General features: G+C 42.1%; 1 protein-coding gene across 1 annotated transcript; it reads right to left on the reverse strand.

Annotated features, from left to right (window-relative positions):
* EHD4 (EH domain containing 4) lies at positions 1 to 27,270 on the reverse strand. The gene is made up of 6 exons (XM_083747374.1): positions 25,786 to 27,270; positions 15,734 to 15,910; positions 10,752 to 10,849; positions 8,676 to 9,088; positions 5,997 to 6,161; positions 1 to 4,149 (listed from the first exon to the last, which is right to left on the reverse strand). The coding sequence occupies exons 1-6, from the start codon at positions 26,016 to 26,018 to the stop codon at positions 3,613 to 3,615; spliced, it is 1,623 nt and encodes a 540-aa protein (XP_083603500.1). The 5' UTR covers positions 26,019 to 27,270; the 3' UTR covers positions 1 to 3,612.
* Positions 27,271 to 27,312: the final 42 nt, after the last annotated feature.

Below are 27,312 nucleotides of genomic sequence, written 5' to 3' on the forward strand. Positions count from 1 at the left end.
TTTATTAAACAGTGAATTTTATTTCCCAGAACTGTTACACACAAAAAGGAGAAATCTTAAAAACATGTACAAAAATATATTACAGCGTCTGTAATGATTCGTGCAGATAATCAAAGTGCAACACCAATGAATTTAAGCTCTTGGGGAGAAAATTAATATTTCTACCAAGAGTTTTGTTATTTGAACCTTAGCAAACAAAAAGCAATAATATATATTCTCTTGATGACACTTGAAATATTTCACAGTAATATAAGGATTGGTCAATCATTGTTATTTATTTTTTAAGTGACCTGATCTTGGATCTATAAATATGTAACAATAATGGTATAGAAACTCTGATTAAATAAAGTGGTTCATATCCTTGAGGATGTTTAGAACTATTAGACTATGGAAAGAAAACTAATTATAAACAGGTATAATGAAGATGACAATATTTGAGTGATAATGAAAAGGAGTTGAAGTGTGTATCATCAATGCAGGATGCAGCTCGCCACAAGGGAGATATGCATAAGGGCAACTCACAAAAGACTCTAGAAGCATGAAAAAAGATGTCCAAATCAGTCATGTTTCATATTCCACTGATTCTTACACCAAGTATGAAGCCGCATGAAGAGGCTCATAGATCAAAACTTCAGGTTCTTGAAATAATAAGGATCATAACCAAAACAAGCAAACAAGTTTCATTATTTGTGTGCCTTTACTTAAAACCGCAACTCTACCATGTTTAAAAGTCATTCAAAAATTCTGACACTGTAGTTGACAAAAAGATGGTTGTTTCGACTTAGCCGACTGAAATTGCAGCACGTTTCAGTTATAAAACCTCTAAAATCACTGCAGGATAATAAATAACAGGAAAAATGATTTCATGGTGGGGAGAAACAAAGATCTGAGGAAATTGCACAAGAAAAGCAGATGCTTAGATAAATACTAACAAGTGTTCTAGAGAAAGATAGTGCAGCAAGAGAGAGACACTTTCCTCCAGAACGTGAGGTCAATTAAATAGGAGTGAAATTGGATTTCTGAGCTGCAACAGAAAAAATATATTCTGCCTACATGTGATGTGACAGATAAAATCTGATCTTGCAGTATCTTATCTGCTAGCATCCAGTGACTTCAGTTTTCTTTTGAAAAGGTAATAAAGCATTGTCAAAGAAATAAACACAAAGGAGCAGGTAAAGATTCAAGGTGCAACAAGAACATGAACAAACTTCTTCCTGAAGTCTGGCCTCTTGACTCATTCGTCTTCTTTCCTCCCCCCCCCCCATAACCCTCCCCATTCTTTCCCCTATCCAATCACAATCCTGGCCAATAAAATAAAATAAAATCAACTATTTTGAAAACCATAAGCCCCAAAAGCAAGAAGAACACTAAGTTAGTCTATGCTACTTATCCCGAGTGATGTCTGTGCCTGTAAACAAAGAACACACACAAACCTAGTAACAGTAGAAACAGAGCTGTTAGTTTGTTAATTGATTTCTCACTGAACTATAGCATTAAAAGGATGCACTAAGATGATGACTGCATCAGTCTTAAGTTTCTCAGCTACTAAATAGGGATAGGCTGATCTCCACACAACACATAAACTGTGAAGGGGCCTTCTGCTTTTCAAGCAGGTCCAAAGTTTAATCCTTGACAACTCAGTTTATAAAGAGCTGAAGTTACTAGTTTGGGAAAGACGCTGCCCCAGACCCTGGAGTGCCAGAATAGATAACAGTAGATAATACTAAGACAGATGGACCAGTAATATGTATAAGGCAGTTTCATATAAAGTGTGGAGATTTCTGGGTGACATCATTTGTTGCTCAGACTGAGTCCACAGGTGATAGCATAAGTGATTAAGTCAATTAATAGTACTTTGCTGATGCAACAGGAGAAACTGACTCATTTGCTGTGTCTTTCATGAAAGGACACCTACAGGCCTTTTGGCTAGACTGCTGTAGCCCTCCCATGATGCATTCACTGTACAGGTTTCATGCCACGAGGCAGTCATAATCTAGTGGTGGTCCATAAAGGAAAGAAGTGAAAATAACACTTTGTAGGTTAGAATATACAGGAAGGTTTCCTGTGGATGTTCAGAATAAAGCCTTAGAATTAGTAGATCAAACTACTTTAACCTGTGCAAACTATAATCAACTAATTTAAGTCACCTCACTTTCCACTGACACAAGCATATATATATATATATTCTGCAAAGTAGCTCTGTCACGTATGTAGGTGTGTTTTCAGCAAAGTCGTACTTTGGGATTAAGCCCTCCAAATGGACTTTTGCAAATCATCATTGCAGTGAACAGAGGTGTCAATATTTCTATATAATGCACATTATTCTTTTTCTTAAAAAAACAACCAACCAACTACCAGGCGCTTCACAGTATTACAACAAAAATAAACTTATGGAATTCACTTCCACAAGATGTGACAAAGGCCTCTGTATTTGATAGCTTGAAAAATGCCTAAGATAAATAGAGACTAGTTCTATCTAGTAGGCATGATGCTAAAAAATAATCTCCATGTTTAGGAATAGCACACCTAGCACAACTAGCAGATGTGAAGGTAAACAATGCGGAGACTATTGCCTTCATGTCCTGACACTGGGTTCCACTGTTGGACCCTTGGCCTGATCCAGCAGGGCTCTTCATATATATTCTACTTATACAGAGACAACAGTGATAACCTCTACAGTAGCTAAAGAGCTGTAAGATTTTTAAAATGTCAATTTAAATATATATAACTTTCAAATATAGTAATTTGTTGATTTTCTAAATACAATTACATATTCTTATGAAAGCTCTTTCCATGCATACGTTCCCCTTTTCTCCTTCCCCAAACAAATACAACTTTGTAAAGAAGCCTAGTCCAAGACAGGCCTTTAATTTTTGGCTAAAACAAAAAAAACTGAACTGAAGCGCATTCTTACAATCTCTAAATGGAATTGCAGAAGGTGGATTTTCTTTTCAAGTATCATTAGTGAACAAATTCCTGCCTCCTTGGAATTGTAAAATGTTAGATTTCCTTTTGAAGAATAAAGGTAGTTTTGCATTGTGTTATCAAAGTATTGTTTAGTATATAGTTGCAACAATTTTTACATCTGCTCAATCCCAGTTTAGTATTTTGATTGTAAACACAGTGGAGAAAAATGTCAAAAACCTTACCCACAAAAAACAGAAGGTAATTTTCAAAGGCACTTGTAAGAAACACTCCCCCTGCTGTCCTTTTACTGGGGGGCCTTCAGATCTATTAACATAGGTTTATCCCTGTGCTATGTTGCTAGTTCCTGTAATGTGCACGGAATGCAGCATCTAAGTGAGGGCCACTTCAAATGACAGAAAGCATATGGAGCCTGTCATGACACATGCCATGACTATACATGTGTTTATTTTACAAGATATACATGTTGCCCAAATGCACATATCAGAAAACTGCCACTAAGCATCGCTCCCCAGTGCATGAGGTACATGATAGCTTCTGTGCTTTTTTGTGTGCAAGTGGTACCCATATAGGACAGATTCAGTGTTTGAAGTGGCCCTAAAATGCTTGACAAGAACCCTACCTTCAAGTGTGTTATACAATCTTTAACTGTAACAGGTACTGAACTTTAATTTTAGAATGCGTTTATCACTGTGCCCCACGCAAAGGTTTTCTGTGCGACGGAGGTACCAGATGGATAGGCAAGCTACTGGGGAGTTCATATCCCTCCAGTTTTATCTTGATAAGATGCTTTGCTAATGCAAATTCCTCCTCATCCAACATGCCATCGTTATCACAGTCAGCAAGCTTCCAGATTTTTCCCAGGACACTGTTGGGCAGTTTGGAGGTCAACATTTCCTTCTTTGCATTGGCCCCAGAGACTCTACCATTGACTGGCGAGAGAGTGTAAAAGATTTCATCATATATAGGTTTATCTTTGGCAACAATCCACTCCTCCTCGCCGGCTCCTTCCTTGGCACCTTCCCCATAGCCCTGGTCAAATGGTCCTACTGTGGTGCCATCAAATGCCCCACCTTGAACCTTCTGCGCAGGCGTGTTACGCTCTTCCTGGCTCACCAGAGTCATGAGGTAGGCAACTTTGTTTGCCAGCATATTATCTACAGCTTCAATCAGCTTTGGCTTTAGAGAATGGAATTTGGTGAAGTCGTATCTCTCCAACTGCTCCTGTGAAATGGAAAAACAGTAATTGCAAGTAAGAACACTGTTCAACAATTCCTTGATAAAATTCTTGGCATCTGCCAAGTGTGAATAAGGATGAGTCCAGAATGAATGTTGCATGAAAGAAGCCTTCAGTTTAGGAATCTGTGTCCATGTTTATAGTTACCCAGGCTGCACCATAGAAAAACAACACAAAAATATAGTTCTGTGAAATGCTTTAGATAGAAGGAAGCCAAGGTACTTGAAGAGAAACAATGGAGTGTTGACAGTAAGACTGTGTACTTACAAACCTTTACCCTGTACCAGCAAAGACACAGATATAATACTTCTTCACATAGTGCGCAGTTAAACTATGGAATTTGCTTGTGCAAGATGTGGAGATGGCAACAAACTTGGGAAGCTTTAAAAGGGGACTAGATAAATTCACAAAGGCTCAGGTTATCAATGGCTACTAGTCATGATGGCCATCCATGGACTACTCACAGAACCAAGACAAGATGCCTCTAAGTATTGTCCTGGGGATCATAAGCAGATAGTGCTATTATACTCATGCCTTCCTTGTAGGCTTCCCATAGGCAGTTGCTTGATCACTGTGAGCACAGGAAATTGGGGCTAGATGGACCTTTGGTCTGATCCAGCAGGGCTGTTCTTATATTGCATCCCTACTTATCTATTTACTTTACAAAAGTCGCTCTCTTAGGGCTGTTCTGGCATAACAAAATCACCCTAAATTGATGTTTCCAGGCAGTTCTGGCACAGTGGAATCATCTAGTGTAAGTCACAGCTTGTCATAACACACATTTCAAATGGCTTCCAGTTTGTGGCCAACTTATGATCTGAAGAGGTGCCTGCATGTGAATCCAGATAAAATCTTGCCACTCTGGGACAGCCTGCAAAAAATTCAGATTACTGCAATACAGCCACAACAATGGCTGTGTGGTCAGCCTTAATTACTGTATGATATTCTTAAAGATACACCTTTTTGTGTTTGTTCATGGAGTGACAGTTTCAGTTAGCAACTCATTTCTCAATTGTCTCAGCTGTTCTCTGTTTCAGAAGGGTATTGGGCAACTTGATGAGAAACAGAGGTATGACTAACTTTCTGGTGACATTCTAATAATCTACATACCTTTCAACGCCAAACTTGGAAGTTCTGCCATAAGCCCCCCCCCCCCCCAATGCAGCTGCAGAGGCTACAATATCAAGTAGAAGACCAGTATGGGGAATGGCGCTTTTGACCCCTTACCCTTTCAGTAGCTCTCTCCCCCAAAGTCCCCCAGGGAGGGGGTACTGGTATCTGCACCTACAGGGTTTTGATTTTCCCCACTACCTCTTGAGATCCCGGGGGGGGGGGGGGACACTGGAGATAGGAGCTTTTAAAGCCTTCCTCCTCTTCCCTCTGCACAGAACTTCTGTTTCACATAAAGATACCACCACCCCAAGATCGATTTGTAAAGTAAAAAAATCCCACTTCAAGGCAAAAAACTATATGCAATGCAGCATCATGTGTAGCTTGGCTCATGTGTAGTCCAGGCTTATGAAACCTGAAACAACCATTTTTGAGCAATGCCTTATTAGTAATCCCACTGACGTGCCTTCTACATGGTCCTAATTTCGAGCCAGATTCAACTACGAGGTTACCTATTATCTGTGAGGATTAAAAAAAGGAGTGGGGGATAACTATGCATGACACCATGAAAGGCAGGAAATAAATGTACTGAATAAACAAATTAAGTGCCTGATTTTCTTATACAATAGATAAAGCTGTTGTTTTTTGGTAGAGTTTTTTATGATAAAGCTGTGATTGAAATAATTAGAGGTAAACAAACTATCCATCTGTTGAGGTACAGTACCTGCATTTTCTTGACTTCAGGGAAGTCCCCTGGTGAGATCTGGTACTGTTGCTGCAACAGAATATAAATCTCAGGTAGCTTGTTGATCAGTTCTTTCTTCTTATTTTCTTTTCCAAATACCGAAGGCATTTCCTTCTTCAGGTGACTAATGATATAAGCATGTACCTAAAACAGAACAGCAGGCGATTCAAGTTAGCAGTGATTTTCATGCCTCCTACCTCACAACAGATGTGAACAAGAAAAACCCTCAAGAGACACCAGTTTCATGTTTCTTGTATTGTACAAAATACACAAATACTAAACATTCCATATAATTGACACACTTATTTTAGCTTTGCAAAAACTGCTCCCCATCTCCAAAAGAAGAAGAAAAAAAAGGGATTATAACATTCTGTCTCTTGAAGAAAGAGAGAAAAAAGTGGTAGCCAGGAAAACTACTGAGATGTCGCTTTGCAGTTTAGTGCAAATACAGGTGGCTGAGATGGCAGATAATGACCACGTTAAAGAAAGGTAGGGCCTCCTTAAGGGAATGCATATTATTTGCTCATAAACTTTTATGAATTTAACCTATGTGGTTGTCATCCCCCCCCCCCCAAATACAAATCTATCAGTTAAAATATCTGGTTTTGACATCAAGTTTTAAACCATAGTTAAACTTAGCTGTGCATGGGGCTAAAGCCATGCGCCTTTCACTCCTCCCCTGCTGCTACTAGACTGCCAGGAAACAAGCCATGGTCAGATTTAGTGTTACACCCAAAGCTGGGCTTGTGATTTGTCTTTCTCCAAACAAACCACAAGCTGTAACCAAGGTTTGTTCTTAGCTTTCTGCTTATGGTTTGTTTGCCCAGGTTCAGCTGTACTGCTAAGCCAGAGCATAGCTTACTTAAGTTTAACTATGGTTTAAAGTGGCATGTGAGCAAGGCCAATGATATGCACTGAATGTAACCAAAATAGAAGTGTGTGTTATATATTTGCTGCCTCTGTATTTAAAGACAACCACAAAGAGATGACATGAGGAAAGCAGAGCAGTTCCTGTCTATGAAAAATTAAGCTACTATTTATGTATCATACTGTAAACTGTGTGAACAGTAAACTGATTGAAATGAATCACTTTAAAAGTTTATAGAATATTCACTTTAGCAAGAACAAACCCTACAACCCTTCTTCCTATCCATCACTTAATCACCCATCTAATACAATGTGAAGCAGAAACATCAAGCACTTAACCACATAGACAGACAAATACAGACATAAGGAACATAGAGAAGAACCAAGCAAAGATTAGAGAAAGCAAGTAAGCAAGAGTGAGCGAGCTACTGTAACAGAATGAAGGTGAGGATTCAGTTAGGATGTATTGATCAAGTGTGTGCAAATGAGCTTAAAACATGGTATCTGTATATTATTTTTATGCAAATTATGACACTGATCCAGCAAGTTTCTACATTCTTACTGAATGTGATCCATGATAGAATGACAAGATTTTGATGCAAGGAGTATGGGAAGTCAAATGCTGAATGCCTTCAGTCATATTTCCCCCTGTCTCATTTAACCAATACATTTCTTCAAAGCCCCCATTGTGCTTTTACAGATGAAGTTTTCAGCCTTCAAAGCATTTAAATATGACCTATCACACTGCGCACAAGGAATACCAGAGCGGCTGATAAGACCCTGAAGTTGATAGGGAGCTGACAACTGACTTACTCAATTATTCTAACATGATAGGAATTTCAAGAGTATGCTTAGGAGGCAAAGGCAACATCAAAATGAGAACCTACATAATGCTTTTGCTTTTCTATAGAAGAAAACAAACACCAACAAAAAGAAAGAAAGAACGTGGTGCTCTAAAAGAACCGCTGTATTGATTGGAATCCATTTAAAGTCATTTCAAAATTCCTTTTCAACTCTGTATGTCACTTAGACAATTAACAGTTTGGCTTAGATTCTATGTTAAGCTAAGGAAGTTCAAGGAAGCAAAGTTTCACCTAGTTTCAGCTACAACACCCCCTCAAGCCCCACGAGACTGGGTGGGGAGCATTGTCCAAAATTGGACTTTGATCCTAAGATAAGGATGTTTATAAAAGGAATGTTTCCCATGCCCTCACCACCACCCCATCCCAGATAGTTCAGGACGGCCCCAGACTCTCTGGATGAGCTTTTGAGGGGCTGATGGTGATTGGAGGATGGGTTGAGAAACTGTCCTTTCCTTTCACAGTTGTTGCACACTAGGTCAGAAGTTTCACTGGGTGTCCTGCTAAACCACTACCAGTTCAGACTCCACATATGGTTAGGATTTTTTGCCCCAATGTGCATAACTTTATAGCTGCTTACACTGAAACAGCATTTGCCATTTTAATGTTCATTCACCCAATTTGGAGAGATCTTTTGGAGTTCCCTTTTTCAATCCCAACCGGAAAAAATTGTTGTCATCAGCAATCTTTTTCTGTCCATCCCTAACTCCAAGTCATTTATGAACAAGTTAAGGACCACAGGTCCCTCTTGGTCTGGAAAGTTTCCTTTCCTCCCATAAAAGTTAAACAATAATCACCTTGATTTAATACTGTCAGCTCAACTCACTTTACAGAGACTGTCCACTGCTGCACAGAAAGCAGAGAAGATAATAAAATAGGCACTTCACCAAGAAGTGCTCAAGGAAAGTCAAGCTTTATCCCACAATTTTACCTTTGCAAGTCGTGATCTCTTGATAAGGTCATTCAGTTTTCTCACTGTTGCCTTTTGTGGTAGGTTCTGGATGTCCTGGAACAGATCTTGTGCTTCCACCTCAAACAGCTTTCGGTTCTCTGAGTTTTGCAGGGGCTGAGACCAAAAAGAGCCAATGTAGACACGCAACACCTCTGGAGTGTTAATCACTTTCCCCAAAGACCACATGAGTGCTCCATAGACTCTCATTAACTGCTGGGTGTCTACTTGGTCAGCCTTATTCAACACAACCCGGATCTTGTCATCCTGACCCCGGAACGCTTTGATTGCTTCTGAGAACTCGTCAGAAATATCAAGTTTGTGGGCATCAAATAAGAGGATGATACGATCAACACGCTCAGCAAACCACTGCAGAACCTGACAGAAGTCATAGCCTGGAAGAGAAAGGGGAGAAAGAGAGGGGAGAGTATAAAATCTGACATTGCTTAGAATTATTTAGAAGTAATTTTAATTTTCTAACACAGGTACTTTGAGAAGAGTCTGGACATAATTTTAAAATGCTTGGGAAAACAGCAAGTTCAGATGTTGTATTGGTGGCAAACTCAAGATACCTTAGATACATTCAGTGAGACTACTTGCAGGTTCATGCTAGCTTTGATGATGCAAAGCGTATTTTAAATCACAAAATGTAGAACTTTTATCTGACAGAAATTCTGTCATCGGTTATTACAGAATTTCAAAGTAATATTTAATCAAGAACCTAGTTCTATTGATATATTTTTTGTAAATTGTCATTAATTTTGGCTGGGTCACTTCCAACCTAGTCACTGTTTTGAAGTTAATTAAGAAACAGACCTTCTAAAACACACACACACACACACACACACACACAGAGAGAGAGAGAGAGAGAGAGAGAGATAGAGAGAGATAGATAGATAGATAGATAGAGAGAGAGAGAGAGAGAGAGAGAGAACCCTAGATTAGGAGATTTCCTGACAGATGGAGACGTTATATGATATCACTGGCAAATCAGATATCAGCCAAGAAGAGGAAATGGTAGGAAGAAGATAACTATGTAATTGCTCAAGAAAAGCAGCTGGGTGGTCTCTGAAATAAACATTTTCATTTTGGAAAGCAAAATAAGGCTTCTCTCTCTCTCTCTCTCTCTCTCTCTCTCTCTGTGTGTGTGTGTGTGTGTGTGTGTGTGTGTGAGAGAGAGAGAGAGAGAGAGAGAGACTGATCCAACAAGTAAAATAGTGAACTTCCACACAGAGTTGACATCTAAGAGCTCCCTTGCATTTAACAATCCAACAGATTCTGCTTCAGTTTTGAAATTAATATTATCCTCCAGCCTGGCATTGGGCAAAAATGCAAGGGGAACAGAAACTTCAAGTTTTATCTTGTGCTTCTCCAAAACAGAATAAAGCATGGGCGTGGTTTGTTGGGTCGGGATCATAAAAATGAACCATGAACTCACATTCAGACATCACAACAAGCCAGAGTCTGGCTTGATTCCCAGCAGCTGTAGGAGTTGGGGAAGAGTAGCACTGCACATTAAACCGCAGCTTGTTTTGAACTGTGGTTTAATGTGATGTGTGAACTGGATCATTGAATAAGCCTCCATGAGGAGGAACTATGATAACAGGGAGGTCAAGCATTGAAACAGACCTTTATCCTGCTACCAGGATATATATTCTGTTGTCTCTTTGAAAAAATGAACTCTAGTTGTATAAAGATGAGGGCTGTGAGTTTTCACTTTATAGAAAGCAATATCAACCCATGCACAACAGAATGCAAAACATGGATTTAATAAAACCTGGTCCCTATCCATTCAGCAGGCATTAATTTAAAACAAGGCACCAGAGACTTCCAGGAATGTTACTGGACCATGCTGTCGCCAAGCTGATAGAGCAAGCACTCAAGAGATTAGCTGGATTAGCCTGTACAGCAAAACAGGTCACTAGTCCCTGCAATTATTTTTCTGCACTACTTATTTAATTAAGAACCTGATGTTGTTTTGTTTGTTGTAAGTACTCTGGGACGGGGAAAGGGTGGGACATACATTTTACTATAGATAAAACAAAGCAACAAGCTCACCTCTGCGTATTCGCTGTTTCTCTCCTGAAAGAATGCCAGGGCTGTCTATGATGCTAATGCTCTTCAGAACCTGATTGGGCAACTGAGCACACATGAACCTACAGAGAAAAACAAAAGGGCCCAGTTATTTTAATATTAGTTTTCAGACCTCTAGGAAAAGTAAGAAAATCCTTTTCTGTATCTGAACAACAAATGAGGGACCCCCTAAGTATATCAGATAACATTTCTGTTAGACTAAGTTATATACTTATATATATATGCCTGCTTCTTGGGAGAAAAGCAATGACAAACCTAGACAGCATCTTAAAAAGCAGAGACATCACCTTGCCGACAAAGGTCCGTATAGTTAAAGCTATGGTTTTCCCAGTAGTGATGCATGGAAGTGAGAGCTGGACCATAATGAAGATTGATCGCCGAAGAATTGATGCTTTTGAATTATGGTGCTGGAGGAGACTCTTGAGAGTCCCATGGACTGCAAGAAGATCAAACCTATCCATTCTGAAGGAAATCAGCCCTGAGTGCTCACTGGAAGGAAGGACAGATCCTGAAGCTGAGGCTCCAATATTTTGGCCACTTCATGGGAAGAAAAGACTCCATGGAAAAGACCCTGATGTTGGGAAAGATGGAGGGCACAAGGAGAAGGGGACGACAGAGGATGAGATGGTTGGACAGTGTTCTTGAAGCTACCAGCATGAGTTTGACCAAATTGCGGGAGGCAGTGGAAGACAGGAGTGCCTGGCGTGCTCTGGTCCATGGGGTCACAAAGAGTTGGACATGACTAAGCGACTAAACAACAACAAGAAGTTATATATGCAGAGAAAGAAACCACTTTAAAAGTTGAATGCAAGAGGAGGTTGTGGAGTCATGTAGATTAGCACCTCCCCTTCAGCTATACATGTGAGAAAGAGCTCTTTCATGTAGGGTTGCCATATTTCTAAAAGTAAAATTCCAAGAGTGAATATCCTGAGATCCCCCCCTCACAAGGAAAAGCTCTACCATGCATACATTGGGAAATGCAGGGGGCACTTTTCATGCTCATTGAATGCATGGCTGGGTGTAACCCTTCTTACCATCCCACTACCTTGCAATATGTGAGGAGTATTATTCTAAACTACCTTCCTGCCATACAAAAAGGAGAAAAGCCTTGCTGTATTATAGACATTCTCTTCTCTGTGATCAAGTAATGTCAGTACAAATGATCAGTTGTCAAGATGGACTTGTTTCTTTCCTGAGAACATTATCTCAATACATACAGGATTTCCTATGAAAGCAACCTTGTACAAAAACAAAACTTATTAAATTTTAGGAAGAACCATGCTGCATAGAGAGAATAATCATTGTTTACAGTTGTGACTTGGATGTGCTGAATTAATGTTACAATAAATATGAGATGGGCTAAGGGAAAGGGGGGGAGACGACAGATCAGTTCATGATGGAGTGGGCTTCTAAACCCCAATTTCTAACATACCAACCACAGCAAGTAGTGAAGGAGAAGCAACAATAAAATTTCTTCCTCATTCTTGAAAGGGGAAAAAGTGACCAAAAACTATAAAACACACATGGCTATTGACAAATTCTAACCCATATCCTAGTTAAGAGAGTCTTTTCACACTGGTGCACAAGTTAAGAAAACACAGCAAGCAAAACATACCAGGTGGAGTAACGTATGCTGTTTAGTTTCATCCACTTTTAATACTGCTTTCCCTGTTTTAAAAAATAATTCCTAGGGTGCAATCCTATTGGTTGTCCTTGTGCTGTTGCTCAAACAGAGATATTTGCTAACAGAAGAGAAGAGAAGAGGCGGCAATTTTTGCAAATCCTTCACCTCCTTGCAGCTCTCAATGATACTCAACCCACAAATCTGTTTTGGGGGATTGGCTGACCCTTAAGAACAGATTTTGCAGCATGCTCCAGGCTGCAGCAGGAGGAAGACATGGCAAAAATCTCTCACCCTCCTGCTAGCATGCACCTCTCACTGCATCTAAAGTTGGATGCAATCACTGATGTTTTGTATGGTGTGGGCTGCAGATTTTAAAAAATCAGATTGTTTAAAAAAGAGCTTTAAAACCAGATTTAAGATTGAACTGCGAAAAAAAATGTTTTACAACGTATTCTAGAGAATGTGATTTTCCTCCTCTTGAGCTATCATATTTTCTGCAAAATCCTTTTGACTTCAGCTGAGTATTACTGGAAGCTAAAGAAGCCAGTATTAGGAGAAGATTGAGCTCTTTTATTCCAGCTAAACAATGACACAATGTTTAAAATTTTCCGGAAGCCAAGCAATGAAGAAGTAGGAGCAAGTTTTACAAGAAAAACAAGAACTGCAGTGATATAAGGAGATAGCACTGTGCAATACAGCTAAGCTATTTATAGGAAAGGGGATAAGGGCAGCAAAAAAGTAAAAAGTGGGAAAGACATTATACAGCAGTATAAATGCAAGGTGTCTGAAGTTTTAATATAGACTTATTAAAATTAGCATTCTACAAACCTTTTGCAAGTGAGAAGCAGCCCTGTGTAACAATATGTTTAACAGCATCTATCTGATTAGAAAGAGCTAGGAATGTTTGTTTCAATGTGCATTGGGAGAGCGGAAGAAACCCCACAGAGAATGACTGAAAACAACCAAAGCCGAAGAGGGGTGTGAGTACACTTGGAGAACAGGATGCACCCCACCCTTGTCTTCCCTTTCCCATTGCTCATGCCACAAAAGCAGAACCAGAGTTTAGAAACTGATTCCACATATTGGGGGTGGGGGTACAATTGTGTGGGCCTGGGGCGGGGGTGAAGCGAAGCTAACAAAACTTAGCAGCGTTGCTTTGCTCCTGCCAGGGTAGCAGAATTGGAGCTTGTAGCTCTAACTCTGTTCCCATGTCAAGAGTGAGGGAGGTATGGAAAGCATCTGCCTCACAGTAATTTGTTTAGTCGTTTAGTCGTGTCCGACTCTTCGTGACCCCATGGACCAGAGCACACCAGGCACCTCTGTCTTCCACTGCCTCCCGCAGTTTGGTCAGACTCATGTTTGTAGCTTCGACCATCCAACCATCTCGTCCAACCATCTCGTTCTCTGTTGTCCCCTTCTCCTTGTGCTCTCAATCTTTCCCAACATCAGGGTCTTTTCCAGGGAGTCTTCTCTCCTCATGAGGTGGCCAAAGTATTGGAGCCTCAGCTTCAGGATCTGTCCTTCCAGTAATACTTCATCATAATGCTCTCTCAGTCTCTTACGTATGCTGCCAGAAACACACACACACACACACACACACACACACACACACACACACAATGGTGACCAATGAACCCCTTTAGGGCTCTCCTTGATCAATGGGAGGTGGCGGAAACCAGAAGAACATTATGAACCCATTGGCATGCTGTACCTGCTGATGACTACAGGCAAAACAGAGTAACATGGTACTAAAAATGTAGCTTATCAGTCAAAACACCAATGCCCGCAGAGAGCAGCCAACGTTTAGCAGATTAATGGCAATAAAGTGAGATACAGAGCTTAAATTTATGCATTTAGACATTCAAACTTCCAGGGTGTCTTATCTGGGGCAGCTCTGGAATTTGGCAAGCTACAAAGCAAATATCTACAAACCATGCAAAGCCTGAGTCATTGCTATGGGAGTTGGTCTAATATTTTCACGGCCCTTCCCACAGTGTGAGGCTCACCCACAGCCAAGAGAGAAGTAGTTTATGGCTCCCACCCCCAAATAATATTCTTCTTGGCTCATTTATTCATTTTTCAAAGCTTTTCATTTACTATTTGGAAAGTTTTGAGTCATCATCCTCGAAGGTTTTCTAAACTCTTCCAGAAATCACTACTCAGAAGCTGTTTCAACCACTTAAATGGGTGCATTCAGAACTTACAAGGGGTACTGCGAATACAGCAGAGTAACAACAGAATGACAACTACTAATACGGTACAGATATAATGTGAAGCAGTCTTGCCCCATTTACATCCGAGGAGTGCCCATTAAAGAAACCTAAGCACTAATATAGTTTTAATTTGGTACCCCTTAAATATTGTACTTGAAAGTACTACATGGGGCTAGATAAAACTGCAGTTCTTATTTACACTTAGAAGTCTCATTGTTTTCTGAAAAACCCACACATTAATTTCAGCATGCACCCAAACTTTGTGTTGGTCTTTACTCAGTGCTCTAAGGCAGTGCTGGAGAACCCCCAGCCAGCAGGCCTAATCAGGTCTGAGATGGATCCCAATCTAGCCTTGTGAAGGCTTTTGCCACAGCTATGTCTGCCTGCCCCACCCCTGACATCGTATGCTGGTCCCACCCACCTGTCAAAAGCTGGCCCATAGGTGGGCAGGAAGGCATTAGGGATTCAGACTGTCATATGGATCCAATTCTCCACCCCTGCTCTACAAGGACATTCATTTTCTGAGCTTTTGCTTTAAAAGCATTAATATTAGATGTGCATCACAGCAATTCTAATAATGTAATTTAGTCTAACAGAAATAAGTTTTATTTTTAAAAAACACACAACTATTTTGATCACTTATTTTTCTACATTTCCCATGGGGGTAGGAGACAAATGAAAAGAAAAATGGTGAAGGAAGGAAGAAAGGAAGGAATAAATAAATAAATATACAATATGCAGCCACATCTCCACCATTGACACACACCTGCCATTATTTTAATCAAAACTAAGGAATGTAGACACATTCTACTCCCAAGATAGCAAACAGCAGGGACAATCTGATCAATGGAAGAGGGCTGGGCACATATTTAAGATCATGCCCAATAATTTGTAATTTCTGGATTTTCTTGTTTTTAAAAACATTGAATTTAATACTTTGAGGGAGGAGAAAGTGTCATAGCTGCAGCCAACAAGCAACTCATACAATGAATGCTTACAGTACTCCAGCACTCCATCTTGGGAGTATTCATTGAGTGCAATTCAACTCCAAGAACAAAACAAGTCTGCACACAGCATCAAGAATTGTTCTCCCACCCACCATTACTTACCTATTCAAGAATGCATTTCCAAAACGGCTGAGTTTGCGAAACGGCTTTTTAGGGTCTACTACAAGAGCATTCCCTGGAACACTCCCTTCAGTGTCTCCATACATGACAGCAATGAAGGAATCTGTAGTTGGTTCTGGACCAATCCTCATTCCTGGAAAATCCTGCTCCAACAGATACCTGTGGAATGGGAAATAAGAATACTAAAATTGAAACAATCAACAAACTGAGACACAAAACATGAAGGGCAACCCTTCTAACAGTAAGTAGGGAGATCAGTAGCCAACTCTCCCTGAACGGGGATTTCTACAACTGTCACCATCACTGAGTCACCCACTAAATTTCCACTTCTGTCTGCTGCAAGCTTGTAAGTTCACCATTATCTGCAAATAAAATCTAAGGAAGTGTACAGAAGAAAAAAAAAAGATTAGGCCCTACGGCTAGATGAAAGAGATTTGGTTAGTTAGCTGTATGATCTGATTTATGTAAAAGAATGGTTATGTATAAGAACAAAAAAGCCAACAACCATTTAATCAATCAGGTTTTAAAGTTAGGCTGATTACAGAAACAAGTTAATTAACTATTACTGTTATGAACTATTCATTCATTGTGTGAATGAAACTTAAAGGTAAAGGTAAAAGGACCCCTGACCATTAGGTCCAGTCGTGGCCGACTCTGGAGTTGCGGCGCTCATGTCGCTTTATTGGCCGAGGGAGCCGGCGTACAGCTTCCGGGTCATGTGGCCAGCATGACTGAGCTGCTTCTGGCGAACCAGATACAATCATGCAATAGAACTTCCTTTCCTACCCTCACATGCCATGCACACACCCCATCTGTTCTGGGGGCACCCACAACCCTCTGGAGAAGATTTGGAGTGACATTTGGAGTGTGGAGGGAGGGGGAGCTTCTTTGCTCAAGTAAAAGTTTGTTTTTCCTTTTATCCCAAAGTTGTTCCACCCTCCCAATAACTAAATTGGATTCAACTCCATGATATTCTTCTATCTCATATAAATGCTATGCAATATTTCTGTAAATGTAAGCAATTTACTGAGCTAGTTCTTCTCTTGGATTTTATCCTGAAACAGCAAGAATCAGGCAATTGTGCCAAGCAGGCTGTGGATCAAATCTTCAAACACCAGCAGATTAAACTGATTTTTAACCTCCATGCAAGTCAATCAATATACCCTTCTTCCTGTTCACCTGATTACTAGACCAAGTCTTAATCTCCTATGGTCTTTTCTAATCTTAAATTGCGCAGTATATAATAACAAAGAAGTGGAGATATTTATTTTTTAAAGAAGTGGAGATATTTATTTTCTATTCAGCTATGTTTGCCCTTGAGTGCTGCACAGTTAGGTGACAAACCACTCTTTCTTCTGCCTTTGCTAAGAAGTGACACTACTGTATAGTCAAATGTTTAAAGTTCGGCTGTCACCCACATAGCAACATTTTTGCCTTATGGAGCAATTGATGATGGCCAACTAATAGGCAGACAAATAGCAATATTGGACTAGTCAGTTGCCTAGGTTGCCAGTCCTAAAGAGAAAACATGTAAAAACCACTATGTTTGTTCAGTGTTTCCCTGAATGATATAATTCACTTATTTTAGTAACATAAATGAAAAATGAACAGACTTTTACAGCCACAATAAAAGCTAGATGAATTCAATTATAGCTGGCGTGCCAAGTAGCATTATTTCCAATCTGCTCTCAAATAAACCATGTGACAATTATTTTTCCACTACCCACATCCATAAACAATTACCTAGCAACATTTTATTGGGTTATCCATTTCCTGCTTTACACAGGGGGGAAATAAAGGCAGGATAGAAGATACGAGGAATTCTTTATTGTTGCAGGACAGAAATTCTGTATTTCTGATGCACACTGTCAATAAAACAAAAGCTTCAGCTCCTTGTAATTGTGCTCTATTAACTTTGTTCTTGTTTTTAAAAAGCAGCCCACCCTCCCTGCTACATTTAGGCAACCCTACGGCAACCAGTTTCACATGCTATCTGTGCTAATAGGCAATTCACTAAGACGTCAGCTCTGGGTGCTATAGCAACAAGCCAAATTCAAATATTGGGAAAGGGAATGAATATTTAATTTCATGTATCATGGCGCATCGTAGTGCAGCCATATTTAAAACACTGTGAAGAGTTCTGGTCAACAAATTTCTAAAAGACATGGTACAGAAAAAGGCAACTAAAATGATTTAGGGGTTGGAGCCTGTGTTGTGTAGTGCTCAGTGTTCTATTCTACAATATGTCAGGCTAGGTAAGGCCTGGGAGACCAGGGTTCAAATCCTCATTCAGCCATGAATGTCACTGGGTGACCTTGGGTCAGTCACTGTCTCTTAGCCTACCTCAGAGGTATGCTGTGAGAATAATATGGGGTGGGAGGGAGAACTATTTACGCCATTTTGAGGTCCTTGGAAGAAATGTGGGATATAATAAATGCATGATGATAATAATAATAATAATAATAATAATAATAATAATAATAATAATCTTCCCTGTGGAAGAAGACTGAGCAAGACAGGTCTTTTTTCATTTAGAAAAATATATAAATATAGATAAAATATAGATAAATATGTACATGGTTAGGAATGATATATTTGGAATGGATACAGAATATGAAACATTTCCTTCAGTACACCTCATGTAAGTACTTTATGGGATTAATTAACCACCATATGGCATGATAAACATTAGTCCCCCCCCATTTTTTTTTAATTAAAAGTTTTAGGATAAACCAAGGGATACTGAACAAAAACATCATGGACTCAAAACAGTTGATCTCTCACTCGTAATGTGTGAACAGTTCTGCCACCTGTGTACTTCCCAAGCTATATGGCTAACCAATGTTGGAGAGAGAATGCTAGACAAGATAGACCTGTGCTCTGATACAGCATTTCAGGCTGCAATCCTAAACACATTTAATAGCATTTAACTCAGCAGGACTTACTTCCAAGTAAATATGCACAGATCTAACTTGAACTAAATTGCTCCATGTCAGAGGTTTGCGAACCTAGTGCCTTACGCAGTAGACACATACACATATTACCATCTTCCTTCTCAACTTGCAAATTGCTCATAAAAAATAGAGGCAGAGTACAATAAAAGCAGACAAAAGTGAATTTTCCCCACTCCACTCTGTTATATTATTAACACAGGAAAAGCAAGGATTTATGTGGCCAGTAGGTATCAGGGGAGCAAAAGTTCAAAGGCATAGAGTGATATACAGGAAGGCTATTTTAAGATAGTCTGCAAAATGTAGAGTAGTTCACACAACAGACATCCTGAGGATATCTGAAGATTGATTCTTTGTGTTCTGCTCACATTTCATTCCCACCCCCATCCTCTTTCAGCTCAATGGAGTCAATTTTTTCCTGAAGCCCAGTTCCATTTGAGCTTCAAACCAGAGCAGTGCTAAGAGTTATCCTTGAGTCCCTGCTGTGGTAATCACAGAAGTCCTTTTCAAACTCCACTCCGGGGAATGTTGGGGTAAGTTCATCAGGGAATCCACAGTGGGAAGAATCTGTAATGCCAGACAAGCCTTCCTGCACTTGCTCAGTCGCAGCAGAGGGCATGGTGTGTCCCAGGTGGAATGTTAGTTCACACAGGACAATGAAGAGGCCCAGTTAAGCCCAACCAGTGCTCCACATAAGTCAACCATGGAATGCCTACTCCTAGGAAGTCATAAAAGGGCAAGTGAAAGGAGGCACATAGACTGCTGTAAAACAGGAAGGGAGGGAAGGTGGTGGGGGAAAGATGTGGCGATGGAGGTAACTTGGTGACAATTAGGAGGAGAAGGAGAAACTGAAGATAGAACCTTAGGAATAAAAAAGAAAGACAGCTGAAAAGGCACCAGGAAACAGAGGAAGAGCTGACTCAAGCTATCATATTTTGTGTCATAAGCTTGTTTGAATGTGGTCAACATGGGCTAGAGAGCCAATAGACCGAAATGAACTTTTTATGGCTAGTTACAAACAACTTAATGTAACAAGAGGGCTTGAGGCTAACTTCATTTGTACTTTGGTTTATTCTAATTGTTAAATTATTGTTTGTGCTAACTCTTTTAAGCTATAAGAAATATTGCTCATATCCATTACACTCTAGAGAGGTTGCTAACCAGTCATCTTCCTATTCATAATTAAAAGCTGCACAATGAAAAGATTTCCAATACACAGAGGTTCCATCACAGACAGGCAGGCAGAGGTTCTGCAGCCCACTATGGAAAGTTTATCCTGAAGGGAAATATTTGAAAACAACCAGTCTGAAGCATACTTGCTTCAGCAATATGGAAATGCTTCACTTGCACTGCTGGGCTTCTAGGATGAGGTGAGTTGAATCCATAAATTGTTCTGATGGGCAGTGCAGAGCAACGGGGCTGATCTCTTTCCTCTGTTATGAGCACTCCACCCTGAATTACCAGGCTAAAAACAATTTTTTACTTACAAGCAAAAAAGAAAAAAAAAAGAAAAGAAAAGGCCAGTCCTGTGGTACTAGATTTGCTGAAGAGTAGAAATCCTGTTTGCAATAAAACACATGGCATTTGAAACCAGTAAGGAGGAATAGAAAGTGAGGAGGTTAAGGAGCGCATGAAATCTCAGCAGTACAGCGAAATGTGGGCACTCTCTGTTCTGCCTCACAATCAGACTAAAAAGGTCAAAGAGAGAAAACTGTTTCATACTCATTTCTCCACATTTTATGTACATGAAATCATGGAGGAGAAATACCATAAACTGGAAAGTGCATGCAACAAACCAGAAAATATTTATGTGATTATGCCTTCTGGTAGAAGCATAGCCACAATCAACCCACACACCTACTGTCTGGTTCACAAACTAACCTTTCTCTGTACAATCAGGGAGTGAGGAGAGAAGAGGTGAGCAACTACAAGGGATATGGTATTTCTGGTGGTGACATATCAGATTGTTAATCTCAGTTACCTGGCGCATAACCCAATGACCTTCAGGTGCCAGGTTAGAACAATTTTGTTTCTCCAGGCTTCTAATTGGCCATTAAATAGTTTGCTGCTTCTGAACAAGGCTTTTTTTGTTTGTGTTTTGAAGGCTGACTGGTTATTCAATGCCCCACCTACATACAAATCATCTAAGTCATCTTCAGAAACAACAGATGTGTATCATTCCCCTGAGCTGACCATGAAAAAGTGAACAAATAAGAATGGTCAAAATTCCCAAAAAGCAGTTTTAGAAGAGATCAGAGTGGAGTGTCTAGATTTTCCAGATATTCACATATATCCTGTGGCATTTGTATAGTTTTACAATAAAGACAAATTACATTGCACTTTTGTTTGATGTGAATATCTGTCAAAAAGAAAACACTTTATGAAAGAAATGTCTACTTGTTTGCAACCTAGTAAGGAAAATTGGCATTCTATATAATTCAAAAATGTCTTACAAGAAAATTGTTAATAAAAGTACTGTATTTTTTGCACCATAACACTCACTTTTTTCCTCCTAGAAAGTAAGGGGAAATGTCTGTGCGTGTTATGGAGCGAATGCCTGCAGGTGGCGGGGGGGGGGGGGATCTGCTGCAGTCGTGAGCAGAGGATCCATGGTTCCCCTTCCTTCCCTCCTCCATGGTTACAAAGCATGGATCCACATGGATCCTCAGGATTTTTGCATTGGGCTACTCCAAACTCACTGTCAGATCACATGTCTGTGGCCACAGCATGAACCACAAAAATCATATATCCACTATTTCGTTTAGAATATTTTTTTTCTTGTTTTCCTCCTCTAAAAACTATGTGCGTGTTATGGTCTGGTGCATGTTATAGAGCGAAAAATACTGTAATTGGTCAAAATCTTATTCCATTAATGCCTACAGTTACCTTTGCAATAATTTAAAGTGAACATTTCAAACAAGTTACAAGTCTGAGCAGTGTGTTGATAAATGAAAGAAGAATGCAACTAAGTAATGTATAGTATAATGCATATACAATGTAATGTGTAACATATACAAATTGTTCAGTTGTGTTTTTCCTGTACAAGGAAAAGCAAAAAGGAAGGGAATTTCCTAGAAATAAAATTATTTGTTCTACATGAATTTTAAGTTCCATCTGTAAAATAACCTAGTTATTAGGATTTTGAATTAAAATTTGATATTTGTTTCGAAGCTGTCTAGGCAAACACTGAGGAAGAAAACACAGCTATAGTAGAAAAACACAATGGCAGAATCATCTTTGTGGTCTGAAGTCAGGAAAGCTGTTACTGCAAGTGTACTGTACAGCTTTGGAATGTAAAGAAATTCAAAGATGTGGTTTAAAGGACACTTTAAAAAAATCCCATGTTACATAATTTCAGTCATCAATATTGTACACTCTTCTGCACAGCAGTAGGCATTCCTTATTGCAGTGTTTCCCAACCGGTGTTCTGCGGCACACTAGTGTGCCGCGAGACTTTGCCTGGTGTGCCGTGGGAGGGAGGCGGGCTCCATGTGCTTAGAGCAACAGGCTGCCGCCCCAAGCCTCGCGCGCCCGACGGGAGCTCCTGCCGGGTGCGCAAGGCTTGCAGACACTCGCCCGAAGCACGGGGCACCCTCCGGAGGGCTCCGCGTGCTTCGGGCAACAGGCTGCCGCCCCAAGCCTCGCGCGCCCAGCGGGAGCTCCTGCCGGGCGCGCAGGGTTGCAGACACTCGCCCGAAGCACGGGGAGCTCTCCGTAGGGCTCCCTGTGCTTCGGGCAACAGGCTGCCGCCCCAAGCCTTGCGCGCCTGGCAGGAGCTCCTGCCGGGCGCGCAGGGTTGCAGACACTCGCCCGAAGCACGGGCAGCCCTCCGTAGGGCTCCCTGTGCTTCGGGCAACAGGCTGCCGCCCCAAGCCTTGCCGCCTGGCAGGAGCTCCTGCCGGGCGCAGGGTTGCAGACACTCGCCCGAAGCACGGGGAGCCCTCCGTAGGGCTCCCTGTGCTTCGGGCAACAAGCTGCCGCCCCAAGCCTTGCGCGCCTGGCAGGAGCTCCTGCCGGGCGCGCAGGGTTGCAGACACTCGCCGGAAGCACGGGGAGCCCTCCGTAGGGCTCCCTGTGCTTCGGGCAACAGGCTGCCGCCCCAAGCGGCATATAGTCAATATAGGCACAGAGTTAATTTTTTAAACATTTTCTAATGGTGGTGTGCCTCGAGATTTTTTTCATGAAACAAGTGTGCCTTTGCCCAAAAAAGGTTGGGAAACACTGCCTTATTGTATCCATCACAACAGCAGCTACAACCTCAAGGTCATTGTTCTCTTTAACCACCTCACTTTCCTTCAACATCTTTACATCTAATTGCCCTTAGGTGTTAAAAGCAAAATTGAAGGGTTTTGTGGTACCTTAAAGCCTAACTAATTTATAATGGCATGACTAAAGTCCATGTCATTTGTTAGTAATGCATGTGATGTTGTCACAAGACAAAATACTAACACATCTTCTCCTCTAGAAGACATTTGCAAGTGGAATTTTTTTTTTTTTGCAAGTTAAGGCTTATTAAGAAAACTTCCTGGGATATTTACCTATGGGGTGTAGCACTGACTTTGTGAAGGTAAATATTAAAGCTCAGGATAACTGGACAATGAGATGTCAGAAAGGTAAAATGCTGAAAGGGCTACACTCTGACGTAACAACCAAGGGATGAGGCGCCTCAAGCATGGGAACCAAATGTGACCTTCCAGGTCTCTTTCTCTGGCCTCTGAGATTCTCCCTCACTGACCCTGTTTCACACCCTTCTTGAGTGTATTTACCTGGCTAGAATATGTCATTGAACTATGACAATGTATCTTGCATTGATTAGTATACACATTGGGGCTCTTTTTCAGCCAATGGGGCACAATCCCTTCTGTGCAACCTTCCAGAGCTTGTAAGCTGTTGGTGGGCAGGGCCAGAAGCAAAGCTGGAAGAGAAAATGCATCTGAATTTTACTTTTATGCAGTAGACTAGTTTCCATGCACATGCACCGAAAAAGAGCCCTCACATGTGTACTAACCAATGAGCTATGCGGGACTAAAGAAGAGGGAATGTGTGCAGTGAATATTCACCACAGCAAGGGAGAGCACTAACAGGATATCTAGGAAAATTAGAGATCACACAGCATCAGCTGTTATGGAATATTTGGTATGCAAGCATCTGTGAAGCGGGACTAGTTTGGTTCCAGAATCCCTACCTGTCATGACAAAAAGAAAGGTACACCCCTGCTATGCAAACTGAATCAAAGTAGAGATCCAGTTAAGCATAATACGGAAAAAAACACACCACAATACATAATAGATGGCAAGGGAAGATGCCCAATTTGTGAGGAGGCACTGCCACTGTTTAGCAATAAGAGCGAGTACAGCCCATATACTCTCAACCTGAACTCTTAGTCTGCAGAATGGGAACATTATCTTACAGGTTATTTGGAAAGATGAATTACAAAGCATTAAAACTATTAGTGGGCTGGCCTGTGCTGTTCACTCAGACAGATAGTATATGGTAGTTACCCAGCAAGACCCTAACAATAGAACAGACAGAACACTGAAGCTTATCCTAGTTCAACACACTGCCCAAAAAGGGAGGCATATCCACACAGATACAATCGTCAACACATTCACAACAAGGCAGTGATGACGGGAGCGGAATGCCTCTCAAGTTCACCTATGTGCCCAGTTAGGCTGGCTGGGACAAACAAGAGAACCCATTCGCTACTACAGACCCTTCTTTTGAAATTCACCAAACCTCCACATCTTATGGCCAGTTCAAGTATTTGCTATCATAGTTAACAGCATACATAAAAGGTAAAGGTAAAGGGACCCCTGACCATTAGGTCCAGTCGTGGCCGACTCTGGGGTTGCGGCACTCATCTCGCTTTACTGGCCGAGGGAGCCAGCATACAGCTTCCGGGTCATGTGGGCAGCATGACTAAGCCGCTTCTGGCAAACCAGAGCAGCACACAGAAAAGCCGTTTACCTTCCCACTGGAGCGGTACCTATTTATCTACTTGCACTTTGACGTGCTTTCAAACTGTTAGGTTGGCAGGAGCAGGACCAAGCAACGGGAGCTCACCCCGTCGCGGGGATTCGAACTGCCGACCTTCTGATCGGCAAGCCCTAGGCTCTGTGGTTTAACCCACAGCGCCACCCACGTCCCTCAACAACATACATACATTGGGGCTTATAACCCCATGCCTTCCAAATCATGACTGATCCAAGGATGTTATCATTGTTTACTGAGTTTTCATCCTGCCCTTCCTTCCAAAGGAGCTCAGCAACCTCTGAAGAGATTAAAAATACCGCCTCAAAACAAAAACGTATTTAAACATTTCCAAAATGTGGCAATATACATACAAGCACCATTCACAGGGTGCTTACTTTATTTCTCCCCACTTTTATGACAGGGATGGATAACAGTAATCAAGTGGACCACACAGCAAAGGAGCAGACAAACAAACCCCTACAACCCAAACTTGCTAATCATTTTTGGAACTAATAGGCAAGGTGCAATAGTTCAACTAGGCCCAGGTTTAACTTCCCACTTGACCACGAAATCCTCTCGAGTTTCCTTGGGCGAGTCACCTCCTTTCGCCATAACCTACTTTACAGGGTTGTTGTGAGGACAGCTGGCGAAGGCCACCTTGAGCTCATTGGAGGAAAGAGAGGCTATATTGTCCTTTATAACAAACTGTGGCAGGTGTCACTTTTTCAAACGACTGTGGAGCAATGACCTGGAAGTTAGTCATATTTGAGTTACTTGCTCATAAATGACAAGAGGGTTGCCTCACCCCTCCTGCACTTCCAAAGGCAGGTCAAGGAGACACCGAGCAGCTGAAAGATTTCCCCCTTGTGTTTGCAGGCACAGGAGCCTAGCCAATGCATGTGGCGGACCTTATAAGAAGACCTCCATGTACATATTAGACTAATAACAAGGAGGAGGAGGAGGAAGCGCCTGGGGCTTCACAGAGGGAGAGATGGGCCAGTTTGGGCCAGAAGGGAGACGTGCGCGCCTGAGCTGACGCGCCCTTCGCCGCCTGGCGAGGCCGGGAGGCGTTTCCCCCAGGCGGCGAGCGCGCGCGCGCGCCGGACCTACCGGATGAAAGTGGTCTTGCCGGTGCTGTACTGGCCCACGAGGAGCACCATGGGCTTGTTGTCGAAGTCGGCGGGCTCCAGCGCGGGCGAGTGGAACTCGTGGAAGTGGTAGTGCTCCTCCAGCGGCAGCAGCTTCTTCGCGTAAAGCTCCTTCAGGCCGCCCGTCACCGTCTCCACCACGTCCTCGCCTTCCCCGGGCCGGTGGCGCCCGCCTTGCTTCAGCCAGCTGAACATCTCGACCGCCTCTCGCAGCAGCAGTAGTAATAGTAATAGGACGCAGCCGCCGTCCACCCCGCTCGCTCGCCTCGCCGCTGCCCGCACTGGAAGGCCGAGCCGGCAGACGGCGAGCCCCGCCCTTCCTCCCCGCTTCCGTGCCTTCCGCCCTCGCTCTGCGCCGGCCTCTCTCGGGCGGCGGGGCGGAGGCTGGAAGCACCTCAGACTCAGTTTTCTCTCGGTCACCCAATAGAGCTGCTTTCGAGGGGCGGGGCCTGGCTCCACGTTATGGTGAGGTTACTATAGGGATCTTGCTCTTCTCCATGAGCCCAGTTCCCCCTGGTGCTGACTGGAAAGGAGAGGCGAGCAAGCCAAGGGGCTCCGAGCACAATTCAAAGTGTTGGTGCTGACCTTTAAAGCCCTATACGGTCTCAGTCCAATATATCTGAAGAAGCGTCTCCACCCCCATTGTTCTACCCGGACACTGAGGTCCAGCGCCGAGGGCCTTCTGGCGGTTCCCTCACTGCGAGAGGCCAAGTTACAGGGAAACAGGCAGAGGGCCTTCTCGGTAGTGGCACCCGCCCTGTGGAAGCCCTACCATCAGAGGTTATTGTATTTTAATATTCTGTTGGAAGCCGCCCAGAGTGGCTGGGGAAACCCAGCCAGATGGGCGGGGCATAGATATTTAATAATAATAATTGTTGCTGCGACAGGGAGCAGGCTCCTCCGGCGCTTGCTTTCTGGATGGCATAGCAATGGGGAGGGGATCAAGGTTCTGTGCATAGCTCTCCTCCCTCCTTATTTAATCTCCACAACAACCCTGTGATGTAGGTTAAGCTGAGAGGCCCCCCAAGGTGAGCTTCTTGATTGACTAGGGATTTGAACCTTGGTCTCTGGTAATTCTCAGTGATGGTGACAAGGGGCAACTACTACTGCTTGCCTGCCCTCTCCATACAGTACTTTCCTGCGCTGGAAGGCTTTACTTCCTCGCTGTCTGCTTCTCCAGGTGGAGGGGACAATTGGGCTCCCTATGCTCAGCTCCCACCATTATGCCACCCAAAGGGGAAGTGCACAGGTGAGTGAGAGGTGGCAGCAGCTGCAGTTTGCATGAGCAGCTGTCTTTGCCCACCTGGATGCCTGTGTGCAGTGCTGGATTTACGTATAAGCTAAACAAGCTATAGCTTAGGGCCCCACTCTCTTGGGGGCTCCCCAATAAATTAAAGGGGGAAAATCGATGTACATTTCCAAAATATAAGATTAAAAACAAATAAAACAAAACCTACACACAGCAACAGTGTTTTGTGTTGTGTAGGCT

Source organism: Podarcis gaigeae, assembly GCF_964106915.1.
Source record: "Podarcis gaigeae genome assembly, chromosome: 1".
Classification (NCBI taxonomy): Eukaryota; Metazoa; Chordata; class Lepidosauria; order Squamata; family Lacertidae; genus Podarcis; species Podarcis gaigeae.

What these genes read in the sequence shown, in the direction of transcription:
- EHD4 (XM_083747374.1), bottom strand. Translation starts at nt 26,018, where the DNA reads ATGTTCAGCTGGCTGAAGCAAGGCGGGCGCCACCGGCCCGGGGAAGGC. An exon ending in GGAAATGCATTCTTGAATAG is followed by an intron (nt 10,850 to 15,733) that starts GTAAGTAATGGT and finishes TTTTCTCTGTAG; the next exon opens with GTTCATGTGTGCTCAGTTGC. An exon ending in AGAGATCACGACTTGCAAAG is followed by an intron (nt 6,162 to 8,675) that starts GTAAAATTGTGG and finishes GTTCTGTTTTAG; the next exon opens with GTACATGCTTATATCATTAG.